We start from the raw sequence: 13,775 nt of genomic DNA, 5'->3' as shown, positions 1-13,775 counted from the left end.
ATCCATCTGACTATTTACAAAGCATGTTGTGGAATTCAGAATAGAGAGACATGAACAGTGTGTGGCTGAATTCTGAAGAATTGCATCGAATTTGTGCTGTCTTCATCAATCGCTAAAGGACAAGAAAGCAAATCACATTCAAGCATTCATACCATCAGTTTTCCCTAGATCTTTGTAGTTGACATAGGCATACATGCATCTTTATCAGAAGATGAAAACTCTAAAATTTGTCACATATATATGATATAGATATGATATAGCTATGATATATGTATATGTGTGTATATATATATATATGTATATATATATTTTGCTGGAAGCTCAAAGTCATATATAAAGTTCACTTCTAATTAATGCATTATTGGATTTCCAAAAACCTGTTTTCCTTTCTGAAATTTCCTTTTTCCTCTATTTTGAGTGGCTATATACTAGTTAATCTTGAGCATTCTGAGCACGTTTTGGAGAGAAATGAAGAATAAAGTGTCAGTGAGGGAGAGCTATTTTTGTTTTGGTTTTAGTCCCATGGGCCATAGTGGCTGTTTAATTAGGACTAAATTAGTGAGTAACTGCAGTCTAGTGACTCAAGAAGGGTAGTTAATCAAAATTTTAAACCCCATAGTGCTATATTTAGCTTTGTTTTTGTACCTATGAATGTGTCTGATGTCCTTGGAATTCACTTAAAGCCGAGCAGCAAAGGGACCCTGTTTTATTTGGAAGGAGCTGGCAGCGTCTGCTCACTCCACCATTCTCTCATTTGTGAGCAGAGTTTGAACTCCCAGTCGGGTACAAGGCTGATCCTCTGGGAGGCCTTGCCAAGTTCCTGGAAGTCAAAGAAATTCAGAGGCAGTTCAGCTGTCAACAAAGACTAATTAACTGAAGTATTTGAGGTAACTCAATACACAGCTATCCAGATATTCAAAAGCTAACTGCAGTTTCATCTCCCCAACCAAACGTTTTACCACAGTAATGAATAGCCCTACTTTATATTGTCTCTGTTTTTCCTGGGCCTCAGTGTTCCTCGAGGTCTGTTGTATGAACGCCATTTTAAAAGCATGTGAATATTCCTGGTGTCTGTAGAAAGGTTCCTATGCTGAGATGAGGAAAGGCCTGAATTCTCTCTTCCCAGAGTTTTTGTGATGCTGGGATTGGTACAAACTTTTCTAGGGACAAATGAGAGAACTTATTCTTGAGAAATGTGAAGGAAGATGGGGGCTGAGAGCTTCCTTGGGGCACCAAACCCAAAGGAAGCTATTCCCTCTGAGGGAGAGAACTCCTCAGCACACACACACACACACACACACACACACACACACACACACACACATCTGTACTCATACTCACACACATGCACACATACTAACAGACACACTCTCTGCTTCTCACTCACACATGCACACTTGAGATTCTCAGGCTGTGCTCCAGTATTTAACTCCTTGAGGGCAGAGAGGAGGGGAAAGCTCTGTTTCCTTCCCCTCCTTGCTTCTCCCTACTGAGTAGGATCAGTCCTGGCTGAATAGGATTCAGTATCTCTCGTATTGGGACCAGTCCTATCTGCAGCTGGGAGACAACTTGTCCAGCCTCTTGAAAAGATTTCATCATTTAGCCCCTCCTAAACAGGTCTCTTTCTTCTTTAAAGGTTTCCTTTTTCTTTTTTTTTTTTTCTCTACTGCTTGGCATGGGCTTGAGAACCAAGAGTCAGTGCAGAACATTGAGAGCTGTTTGGGAGAGATACTCTGGATTTTCATTAGTTACATTTGACTCTGTCCATAGCATCTTCCTGGACTTTCCTGAAATCGATTGCTCATAGAAGAACTTTGTCTAGGGTTGTTATGTATAGTCATGGGATTGTGCTCTACTCAACCTTAGAGAATATCTCTAATATTATAGACACTCTAAATTTTCATTTTCATTTTTATAACTTCTGAAATTTAGCAGTAAGATGTGTTATTCCAATAAAGTAAATATATTATGACAAATTTTCTGAGGAATAGGAATAAAGGGGTTGAGGTCCAAAAAATTCAAACAAAACATTGAGTGTTACCACATCACCAGTGGCAGATTTGTCCTGTTCTGCAGGGAGGATCAAGACACCGAGGCCGGTAACCAGGCTCAGAATTATCTGACTAGAGTGTAAAGAAAGATATGATTCTTTGAAATAGCCAGTTGGTGGCTTGCTACACTGTTCCTTCACTATTCCTCCTCCACCTTTTTAAGGAAAGCTTTTCCTCTTTTTTGAGCACTAGGTCCTCACCTGGTGACAGCATGGCCCTTGACATGAGCATCTGAGAAGCTGTGTCTCCTTTTCTCTCTCAAAGAGCAGCAGTGTGGACACCCAAACCTAAGAGCTTACAGGCCTTTGCTTTCCCTGAGGAAAGTTGCCTTGGGAAGTCAGAAGAGCCATCTGGGCCAAGTCCCCAGGCAAGCAGGGCTAACCATAACAGGGACATCACACTGTCACGCTACAGCACAGAAGGCATTGCCGTATGAAGAGGACAGAGATGAGAAAGAACTCAGATTCTAGACAGGTAGTTTTTCTTTTAGGTCCTCCTTGTCAAGGGCCACACAAGTGGGTGGGGAAGATGGAAGAAACGAAGGGGCAGGAAGCCATGAAGAAGGTGTGAGGAGGATGAAAAAAAAGAGAGGATCAAAGACTCAGTGCGCATGTGCGTGTCTGTGAAAATGACAGATTGAGGGGGGAGGGGGTGGGTGAGGGAGAGAGAACGGGGAGAAAGGCTTGGGAAAGGGGTGGGAGGGCACGAGAAATTAGAATTTCTTCCTAGTCACTGAAGGCTTCTCAGGGAGCAGCATTTCTTCATAGCCAAGGACACTGACTCTCCTTCAGCCTAGAGGAAGGAGTCTCCATATCTGTGGAATTGCACCAATGTGAGAAGCAGACACGAGACTCACTTCAGTGCTTCAACATATGTCCTGCGACTGTGCTGGAAGGTGAGGATGACTCAGTGTTTCTTCCTGACCAACTTGTCCAATTTTTAAAAAAGGTCCTACACAGTAAAAAGAGCATTGGACTGAGAGTGAGAAAACCGTGCTCAGCCACCTGTGATTCTCTGTGTACCCTTGCATGTCATCTCAACTCTGAGCTTCAGTTTCTTCCTGTGAGAAACAGAAGCAAAATACCTGTCTGAGCCATCTCACAGAGCAAAGGCTGAGGACGCTGAAGACTGCGTTTTAAAGAAATCTGCTAGGGCTACCCATATGTAAGACTCAGTAACATTAATTGCCAGATTCGTAAAAATGAAGGAAGCATAGAATACAGCTCAGCTTCCAGTGACGAAGTGACTGTGTGGAGGTCTCTTCACTATCCCTGGAACTCAGGGGTAGTGGTAAAACGTGATACAGAATGCCTCCAAAGTCTCTGTGAGAGCCATCCATCTGTGATTACAAGATGAGAATTAAATGGTGAATAAGCGAGACAGTTTTAGAGTCTACTCATAGCGAAACACATTGGCTTCATTTGGAAAAGAATCAGACATGGCACCTTTGCAGAGTTTGCATATTTTATTGACCTAGAACTGCTGAATTTATGTACACACCCCTTTCTTATGAGATATGAGCCAAAAATAGGGAGTAATCTGTAATAGAACTGGTCAAAACGGGTCTGTTTTGGCTTTTCTTAGAATTAGAATTCTGACTCTTCTTTAAAATAGAATCACTGAAAACTGTCAATTTTCTCTGTGTTGACTGAAATCTCCCCCATTTGGTATCTGCTAACCCCACATCTCCAAAATCCCTTCCAATGAAGTTCATGAATTTTTTTCTTATGTATATGATTATTCCCAAGTTCAAAAGAGGCAGTAAACCTCTACCATGGATTGAAGTGCAAGGATAGATGTCATATGGCTGTGTCCTTGCATCAACCCCACCTGGCTGGACACCGTCAATTATTTATTGAGATCCCACTGTGTGATAGGCCTACTCAAGTCCCAAGGGCTATGCCTACGTGAGCCAAGGTAGGCAGCCACCAGGTCTTGGCTTTCTAAAGTGGGGCATTCAGATTGAACATAATAGTTAAAAGCACATATTCAAGGAAAATTTTGAGTTGAGCAAGGAGATAGGAAAGAAAATGACATCACAAAGGAGAGAAACGGTCAAAGGAGAGAAACAGTCAAAGGAGAAAAACAGCCAAAGAAAAATTTGAACCACAGATGTTCAGTACAGTCCTCTCCAGGACTGGCTTTAGTTGGAAAATCAGAAACTTCCTGCATACACCAGAGAAGCAAGGAGTTCTGGTTCTTGGTGAAACTTCAGTGGTCACAGAATCTAGTGCTTCCTTTAGATGGTTCGAGAAGTCTATGGCATAGGGTAGCTAAAAGCATCCCCCATCCCCAGTTTACGTTACAATCTTGATTAAAATTACTGACAAAAGCCAAGAGTGATGATGATATCGTAGAGTTGCGCTTCCATGCAACTTAATAAGATTTCAAATATTTGTAACTTTCATAGGAACTGTTTATCATTTCTATATCTATGATAGAAAAGATAGATGGACAGGAAGACCCTTAACTTTCCTTCCAACTTTAATTTCCTGGATTTGTTACGAAGCATCTGAAAACTCCAAAGTAACAAATCAGACCTTAAGGGTAGAGATTCTGGAACTTTCTCAAGCTATGGAGACTTCTGCTACTTTGGCTGTGTGAGTGACTGAACCTACAAACCATTTCCCCAGTGCCATCCCTTGCTCTGCAGACCCTGGGAGGAGAGAGTTACCTGTCACCAGCTATTCTGCTGAGGAGGGGTTCCAGCCAGCCTGGGTGGCACTCGCAGTGGGTGTCCATGAAGACCAGTACATCCCCTGTGGCCCTGGTGGCACCCAGCATCCGGGCCCTGATGGCACCCAGCCTCTTAGTGCTCCTGAGCAATTTCACACCCTCCAGCTGGGCCACATATTCGCTGAGAGCAGACTTCAGTTGTCCTGGAATTGACAGGGTTATGGCCAATGTGATTACAGATGCCATAGCTAATGGGATTATGGTGATTGTCCCTGAGGCCCCTGTCTTAGAACCCATGATGAGCCCAAGGGGTCCAAAACTCAAGTGCATTATTATAGTGTGGTTGTTGCTCAGAGGTAAGATGCTTCCTTTGTTTGGATAAGTCATGATGCTGTCCACTAGAACCCAGGAGGGACTGATTGTATGCAGAACTTCGAGAGAATAGAACTTGCTGGTGGTCTCCTAGAACACATCCCCTAAAAATAGTGTATGCTCCAGAATACCTGTCTCAAGATCCACTTCCAGGAAACCCAAGCTAAAACAGTGATCAAGGAAGTTAAATGCTAAAAGGTCATTAAGTCTGGCAGTTGGTAAGTCAGTGCAGCACTGGCTAAAGGGGTCCCATTGCAGGGGCAGGGTGAGTCTGCAAGGCAAAGGATGACAGGCAGGAAGTGGGACATACCAAAACCCGAGACCAAGAGTCTGTACATTTTAGCAAGACTGGTTCCAGAGGGGAAGGGCAATGAAGGGGCTGAAGAAGGAGTTGGAAAGGATGAGAAACACATATTAGGTCTGTGCATAAAATAGGAAAAACCTAACCCTGTGTGTGTGTGGATGTGTGTATGTGCTGTGGCACTCACATGTCACCAGGAACAAGCCAGTGGGGTGCAAGGAATAATGTACCCACAGAAAAGGAGAGGTTTCCATAGATCCTTGTAAATGGGGAGCCCAGCCCACTAAGATCTCTCCAGGGTGAGGACTGTACCTCACGAATCTCTGCTGCAGCCAGTGCTCAGTACGTGTGTGTTAGCAGAGCTGAGCAAAGAGGGAGGATTTTCCTCATTGCCTTAGCCTAGAGGCAGTCCTGACTGAACCGCAGTGGCTGGGTTGCTTTGAGAGTTGAATCTCTAGGCAGGTGCAGAGCGGGCAGAGGCCTGTCAGCCTCACCCAGAAGTCCCCACCAGATTCCTGGGACTCTTTCCCTGAGAGCTTTCTTCTGACTATCACAGGTTTTCCACAGGGGAAACCATGGCCAGAGCAGCAGAATAAAGATCTCCAGATCCTTGACTAGGTGACTCCCAGTCTCTTGACTGCCACATCTCTCAGGAGAAAGTGGGCTGCTTTTCTACTTCACAGTAAGTACTTTTCAGCTGAGTTATCCATTCCAGTCCACTCCCTAGACAAGATACTTTATTAGTCAAGCAATTAACATTTCTGAATCTGCACATCTGAGAACCAGCCCTTTATGAATCTACTGAACTGAACACTGTTAATCACTTTCTCTAAGGGAGAATGAATATTCTCCCTTCCACTTCTGTAACAGAACTTTGATTCTGTTTAGGGCAGCTTAAAGTACCTGCTTCCCAAAATTTTCTCTGTGGCAGATGCTCTGTAGAAAGATAATAAATGAGAAGACTCTGGGAAAGTCTTGTTTTAACTGATATTTTCTTTCTATAACAACAAACTTAACTGGTATCTGCTCTCACTCCTTTCTTTCTGTAATATGCATGCAATGCCGGAGGTAGAGCAGCCCCATTGTGATTGTGAGATCAAAACTATGTGATAAGCATGGCTAAATGGGAAACAGAGGAGCTGGGTCTGTATGCTGCGTAACTGCCATACCAGTCCAGTATTGCCAACCTACAGGCTTCCAGGAAAGATCAAGGAAAAACTTCCAGACTGTAAGCCAGTTTTAGCCTCTCAGAGTTTTTGAAGCATCTAAGACTACATGCCTTGGGGTAGAGTGCTGAGAAGGAGCCAGTAAGATCCTCAACCCCTAAAAGAGCAATAGAAATGAATTCCATTTGCCAGTCTATCATGGGCTAGGCATCCTATGCATTTTCTCATTTAACCATCCAGTGTGGAAGTTATCACTAAGATGAATAGCCTGAGGCTTACTAAGATGACTCTGCCATGCTGTCACAACCAAACCTGAGTGCAACTTGGGGTGGCTCTTGCACCTTGTGGCAGCTTTGTGCATCTCAGTTTCTCTGATGTGTAAAGTAAGGCTGGTGAGCTTGGCACTCAGGGTGCCCATGAGGAATAAAGGAGAACAATGTGTGTGGTACTGGCCTTTGTCTGAGCTCTGTGTCTGAGAGAGGTAACTCGGGGATAAATGGAGCCAGTTGCACCTCAAGTTGTGGGAAAGGCCTTGCAGCAGGAAATGTGGGGCCACTGGCTGGAGAGCCAGCCTAATGGTGGAGAGCACAGGAGAGCTGGACAGGAGGTAGCAGCTTAGCGGCTGAGCCTAGAATCCAGGCACCCTCTGGTAGGGTCCAAGGAGCTGAACATAGCAGAGGCAGCTCATTTCAGGTACCAGCTGTTCTGCTTCCCGTGCTCCTGAGAGACTGGTGGGAAGGATCACAGGTGTGCACCAGCCCCAGCCAGGGGCTTGCTGTATCTCGGGGCATTTATTCCAGCTATCCCAGCCCAGCCTGCCCGCCCAGCAACTGTGATCAGTCTTACCCAATAGTAGCTTGTGTGTCTCAGGAGACACTTGCACTTGCAGAACCTCAGATTATTCTGGCTTTTTGTCTTAGCCAGGCTGATAAAACTCCCAACAGGAGAACTTTAAAAAGAACAAATGAAAGTCTTTCCTTATCCTATCTCATCCTCTGTTGTTCCCATTAGAAACATGCTTTATAGAGCTTGAAAACGCTCAGCTTCCCTCCCAGTATTTGCATTTTCCCATGAAGCCAGAGGAGGCCTCTTAAAAGTCACTTAGTTGAAACAAAAATGTGGGGCTTGGGCTCCAAGCCAAAAACTAGGGCAGTTGTTCTCAAAGTGTGGGCCACCAGCCCATAGCATTAACACTAGCTGTGTTTGTTAGTAATTCAAAGTCTTAGGCCCAACCTCAGACTCCAGAAACTCTGGGTTTGCCCAGGAATCAGAGTTCTAACAAGACTTCCACATGATTCTGAGGCAGCTAAGGTTGAGAACTATTGACTTTGAAGTCAGGCAGCAGACATCTCTGTCTCCTCTTTCATCTTGAGATGTTCCCAGTAGTGAGTTCCTGTCAGAGGAAACAGATTCAGCACTCTGGGTTCTGGGCTAGCTCTGATCATGTGTTTTTTTCTGAGTGATTTTCCTGTCTGGACAGGAGGTGGGTTGGTCTAAACAACAAACTGTAAAGTGCTCGGCCATGGGCTCAGGAGGCAACGAACAAGAGGGTAATAAAACAGTTATCCTCTTGTACTGGGAAGTGTCTTGGGGAGGGGCTCTCTGGACTGTGTGGAAGTGGGGCCTGAAAGAGCCCAGCAGGGTCAGACTGAAGCGACTCCTCACAAGACCTGCCTGGGTTCTCCCTCTTGCTTGGCTTCTTCTCTTTTCTGCCTTACTTCCCCCACTGTCTTACTGGTTTCCCAGGGATGCTTTTTGTTAATTAGTTACCTGCACGTGGTTCTCATTTTGGAGGTCTGCATCTGGGGAACCTTTCCTCAAATAGGTTCCAAACCTTTATTTTTAGCATGGGTCTGACAACCACAGGGGCATAGGCCCACCCCAGGGAGCATGAAGGACACCAACAGCTACCTTGCTTGCTGAGGTCATCCACAAGGACAATTTCCTTCAGGAAGGCCGTGGGTGCCGTATTAAGGATGCTGTGCACCGTCCTCAAAAGGGTGGACCAGGCCTCATCATGGAAACAGAGGATGATGCTAGCAGTGGGCAGGCTGTCCCCCAGCTGCTGCTGAAGACACCTGCAGGAAGGAGATCGGGGAGCTGTGAGGAAACAGCTGTAGGAGGTGCTCGGCATCCTCTATCGCACCCCACAGGCAAAGGCGCTGTTCCAGTCAATCTGCTCCTCCCTAACCAGACCTTCTTGATTTGTTAAAAACTCCATGTAAAGAAACCCATACATACCCTACAGGGGTCCATGCACTAGCTCCCACCCCTCATATCTCTAGAGTTCCTTTGCCATATGCAATCCACACCCTGCTTGTCACACTTGAGAGACACCACACACTGGCACCACTCAGCAGATAACTGTCCCCATCTGTAAAGAGAAAAATTAAGCAATATCACAAAGCTTCTGTGAGGCTTGAATAGGATCATGCACGTTGCCAGATCTATGAACACTTACTTACCTTTGTCAGTTCAAAGGCAGGACAGCAATTTGTTTGTATATTCCTATCATCTAACACAGCACCTGACACACAACGAGTGTTATCATTAAAGAAGGGACAAAGGTTAAAACATTTGTAGTGTCAACAACATGTTAGACCCCTTTGCATGTTCACCCTACCTACCCGCCATTTCCAGATGAAGAAACTGAGGCTCAGAAAGGAGACAAGACTCACTGAAGAGTGGCAGAGCTGGGTATTCCATCTTCAGGGCCTTCCTGTGCTTTCTGCTCAGTTAGCCTGGGACTGGATACGTGGGGGTGGGGTTGCATGGTGCTGCTCACCAGTTGCTCTCTGAGCCTCACTGGCTCCCTCTTTTTTGCATGAGTAGGATGACTGACATTGGTTTTGTTTCAGGTTTGTACAGAGTCAGCTGCTGTTTGAGCCAGTCTGCTGTTTGAGCTGCTGCTGAGTGAAGTGTCAACAACCTCATAGGCAGAGAGGTTCCACAAGGTTTACGTATTTATATTCTGTTTCTTTCCATAAAGGACTTAAAGTCTCTCATAAGAATTATATAAACAATGATAATATGATAAAAATAAGGAGAAAAATTCAGGAGACAGGAAATGTTAAATAAGTATAGAAAGTCAACATTTAGAGAAAACATAAATATATAGGGAAATATAACCAAGATCTTTCTTCCTTTCTTCCTTCCTTCCTTCCTTCCTTCCTTCCTTCCTTTCTTTCTTTCTTTCTGGTACCAGGAACTGAACTCAGGACCTTGCACTTGCCAGACAGGTGCTTTTGCCACTGAGCAGCCAAGGTATTTCTAGAATGAGTTTCAGATTTTATTATGAGACTCTTGGCAGCTAAAGTAACATGGGAGGTTTATTCTACAACAGAGTTATCACTATCAGAGAAGTTATATCTCAGGTTTCTTTTAAAAATATTTTGTCTTTGTAATTAACATGACTGTAGTACCCAAATTCATGACTTCAAACTTTCCAGGCAGGCACTGTGCCACTGAGCTATATACTTGCTAAATTTTCATTTTGAAACTTAAGACTCACATGAATGGTAAGAATCAAAAAAAATTCTCATATCCCCTTCCCTAAGCTTCTCCCAAGGAAAAAGTCTTTTTTTTTTTTCTTTTATACCAGGGGTTGAACTCACAACCTTGCACTTACTAGGCAAGTGCTTGAGCCATTGAGCTAAATCCCTGGCCCTCAAGGACAGTATCTTATATAACAGTCAACCATGGACAAAACATTGTGGAATTTACACTGTTCAATGCCACTGATTCAAACACAGATCTTAGTTGTATTTTGCTAGTTTTTATATCTAATGCTAATTTTTTAAAAGATACTGCTATGGATTTTAGAAAGAGATCCCTAAGTGGATGACAGGTTCTTAGAACCATCCTTAAAACAGTTATGAACTTTGACAGCCTGCATTTAGGGCTGTTGAAATAATATGCCCAAAGTGGAACCAGCTCCCCCATAAAGCTTTAGGAAGATAAGTGAGAGCCCCGAGAACGTGTGACATCTCCACTGATTCTCTTACTGCCCCAGCCACCTCTCTGGCTCTCCCTGCTTCCCCTCATGCCTTCTGAGCTTCCCCCTCCAACCCACCAGACTTTCAGGATCTCTCTGCCCTCCAAGATGCACCACACTGCTCACGAGCAGGTTCAGAGAGTCCTTTGTGCAGCCTCCATTTCCTTCATGGCTGTGGGTTAGAACTGAGTCTGGTAACTTTTGCCAGGGAATTCAGTGCATATGAAAAAAAAACCTACATTATTACTTGGGTATTTGTTTTCTAAGATGGGAAACGAATTTGGTGATAGAGAAGCCCAGATTTGGAATTCCTGTGGGCTAATAGAACATCACCTTGCCCATTTTCAGTTTCAGTCCACAGAATGTGAGGCCCAGAGATAAGGCAAGCACATTTGTATCCTTAGAGTAAAGCTGTCAAAAGGACTTGGACTTTGGAATCTGGCATATCTAAATATTTACTGTGTTTCTTCCCAAGTTCCCTTTGGTAATATGAGTTTCTTCATTTGAAAAATAGGGATAATATTATTTATCCTTTGGGTTGTTGTGAGAATCAAGGAATAATACTGAGCACCCACAGACAGTGACTATTTTTTTTTGCCATTTTGTAAACAGATAAGATGTAATCAGCATGACTCTAGTCCATGATCATCATGGTAAACTATCACTAATTTTAAACGACTACATCATGGGATCCCTGTTGACTTACTTTCATATTTCTTTTTCCTCCTATACATACCAGGAATCCCAACAGTGGTCACTTCAGCACTTTTGTGAAGAATAAGCCTGACAAATTGCTTAGCACAGTACCTGGCATGTAGTAGGGACTCATTCAAACTCTAGCTCTGTAAAACTAGACCTATTTTTTTTATGAGACCAGGTCTCGCTCTGTAGTTCAGGGTGGTCTGGAGCTCACTTTGTAGCCCAGGCTGGTCTTGAATTTGCAAACAATCCTCCTGCCTCAGCCTCCTGAGTGCTGGCATTACAGGTGTGCACCATCATACCTGACTTGTAAAACCGGTCTTCTTACACATTCCCTAGAGATAGGAGAGCATCCTTCTTTGCCAAGTAACTAGTGACCAGGACACCTGACTTCTCTTCAGTCTCTTGAAACATTCTCTGCAGAGGACAAGTCTGGCCTGCTAGTTTAGGTTGTGGAAGCTGAAACTCTGCCACTCACTGTGCAGCTGTGCAATGATCTTGTCAAGTTGCTTAGCTCATGGGTACCTTGGCTTCCTCGGGACAGGAAGAACATTCATTTTCTAGGACCACTTGTGAAGGTAAAATGGGCTTTATGAAACATCAGGAAAAGCACTGTGTTTGCTGCCATTATTAAAAGGCAAATAGACCATTAGTATAAGAGGCACCTCTAAGGCTCTTCCACACTTGACATTCATTGTTCTTCATTGTTCTGGATCCCTATCTGGTAGATGGGAAATCAGGAGAGCAGGCATTTTAAGAGCAATTCATAGACTCCTCTAGAACCTGAGTTTCCTGGGACTTATGAAAAGATATAACTGTGTTTTCTCTTCATAGCGAGAGAGCAGCTGGTGGCCAATGACTGGAGTATGGTCAGGACAAACCTAACAGGGCGACAAGGGCTTTTTCAAGGCCAAGTGTGCTCTTGAAAGCTGTTGGGAAGCAGAGTGGGGGATGGATCCCCAGCTGTGGAGGTGGCTCTCCTGTAGCAGCTCAGGGACAATCTTCCCCATCTTGGGGAGGAAGCTCACACAGCCTTCAGGTACACAGCCTGCTGTGGGCCACCTCTCAGGCAAATGCAGAGCCAGCTGGACACAAGAGCTGAAAGTAGCCATGAACTAGTCAGATGCTATCAGAGGAGGATGAGGGCATGAGCTGGGCCTGCCACTATGAGAAAGCTTGTTACCCTCAATGCAGTTGTGCAGCACACAGCTAAACACTGTAAACAGAAAGCTGCAAAGGCCTTGTGTCTCAGGGCCTGGGAGATGCTTTCAAGAGGAGCCAGCAGCCAGAAATTGATTGCTTACTTCTGGAAGGCAGAACCCTCCTTGGGAGGAAGACCCTGGCAGTGGGGACTGTGCAGCCTCCAGACACTGCAGAAAAGAGGGATCCTGAATATATATTCAGGCTCATGGTTATCACTGCGGGGATGGGCTTCATTAGCCTGTGGGCAGCATAGAGCTGCATGGGGATGGGCAAAGCTGTCTGCCTACAGGTGAGGCGGCATCAGAGTAGGGCAGTAGGCCAGGACATCACAGACATTACCACGAGAGCTGTCAAATCCTAATTCCATTTGCCTGGTTCCCAACCTGGGCTAGTTTAGGGCATTTTAGGAGGAAGGTATATTTCAAATGGAGAGGAGGCCAAGCTTGGCCCATGGGGTTCAAATCCTAGATCTGTCCTTACATGCCATGAACAAGTGATATGCTCATGATATACTCTGAGCACCATCTACCCTTTCAACAGTTTCCAGAGCCACAGGCCCAGTTTTGTCTTTGGTCAGTAATTTTAATTTCTTACTAAATTATTCCTAAACATGCACTTTACTTAACCTGAGTTTCCTCACCTATGAAATAGGGTTATTAGAAGGATCAAAAGAGTTAATGCATGTGCAGTACTTAACTCAGTGCCTGTTAATAGTAAGCAATCAACAAATTGTTAACCATTGTTTTCTGCAAGCCTCTCCTGTGGCTGGATCCCTCCCCAGGCCTCATCTTACTCATACCCACAATGAAGGTAGTAGGTGGAGTTACTTTAGAGGGCTATAAAAGGATTCCATAAGCAGAGAACTGTGCTGTGTGCTCTGCCTGCTGCAGGCTCCCAATAGCTCAGTTACCGGTCTTGTGCAGCCGCTGTGCACTGGCTGACTTCCGCCATTGTCCACAGCGGCCTTGTGATTGTTCTTCAATACAGCAGAGGAACTGGGCAAAGGTTTTGGGAATCATTAGAATTTTCCCACACTAGCTCATTGAATCCTCACCTCCTACAACTGGGCTGCTGTACTGCACAACCCTAGTAGGTGTAATACTCAGAGAATACCATCTCACAATACCTTTCTAGATGATAGAACATGCTGATAATGTCCACCACTTAAGATCACCGGCAAATGAGGCCCACGGACTAGAGCCCCTGTGGATTCCCAGTGAGACCTAGTCTCTCTAGAGTCCTGGCCTGACAGTGAAAATGTCTTTATCATTGAGGCGGCCATGAGGAGCAAAGGCCTCTAAGCTCCTTGCTCA

At 44.7% G+C, this 13,775-nt stretch overlaps 1 protein-coding gene across 1 annotated transcript in view; it reads right to left on the bottom strand.

Annotated features, from left to right (window-relative positions):
• Galnt15 (polypeptide N-acetylgalactosaminyltransferase 15) overlaps positions 1-13,775 on the bottom strand; it is a 45,379-nt gene that overhangs the window by 18,930 nt on the left and 12,674 nt on the right. The window contains exons 2-3 of the mRNA XM_003480179.5: positions 8,478-8,644; positions 4,726-4,930 (exon numbers count right to left, since the gene is read on the bottom strand). Of these exons, the coding sequence (XP_003480227.1) occupies positions 4,726-4,930; positions 8,478-8,644 (372 nt within the window). The remainder of the gene's footprint in view (positions 1-4,725; positions 4,931-8,477; positions 8,645-13,775) is intronic.

The sequence above is a fragment of the Cavia porcellus genome, unplaced genomic scaffold (genome assembly GCF_034190915.1).
Source record: "Cavia porcellus strain 051 isolate PalLab524CR breed Dunkin Hartley unplaced genomic scaffold, mCavPor4.1 scaffold_10, whole genome shotgun sequence".
NCBI classification, from domain to species: domain Eukaryota; kingdom Metazoa; phylum Chordata; class Mammalia; order Rodentia; family Caviidae; genus Cavia; species Cavia porcellus.
The sequence above is the reverse complement of the archived record's forward strand: the minus strand, read 5'-3'. Positions and strand labels throughout refer to the sequence as shown.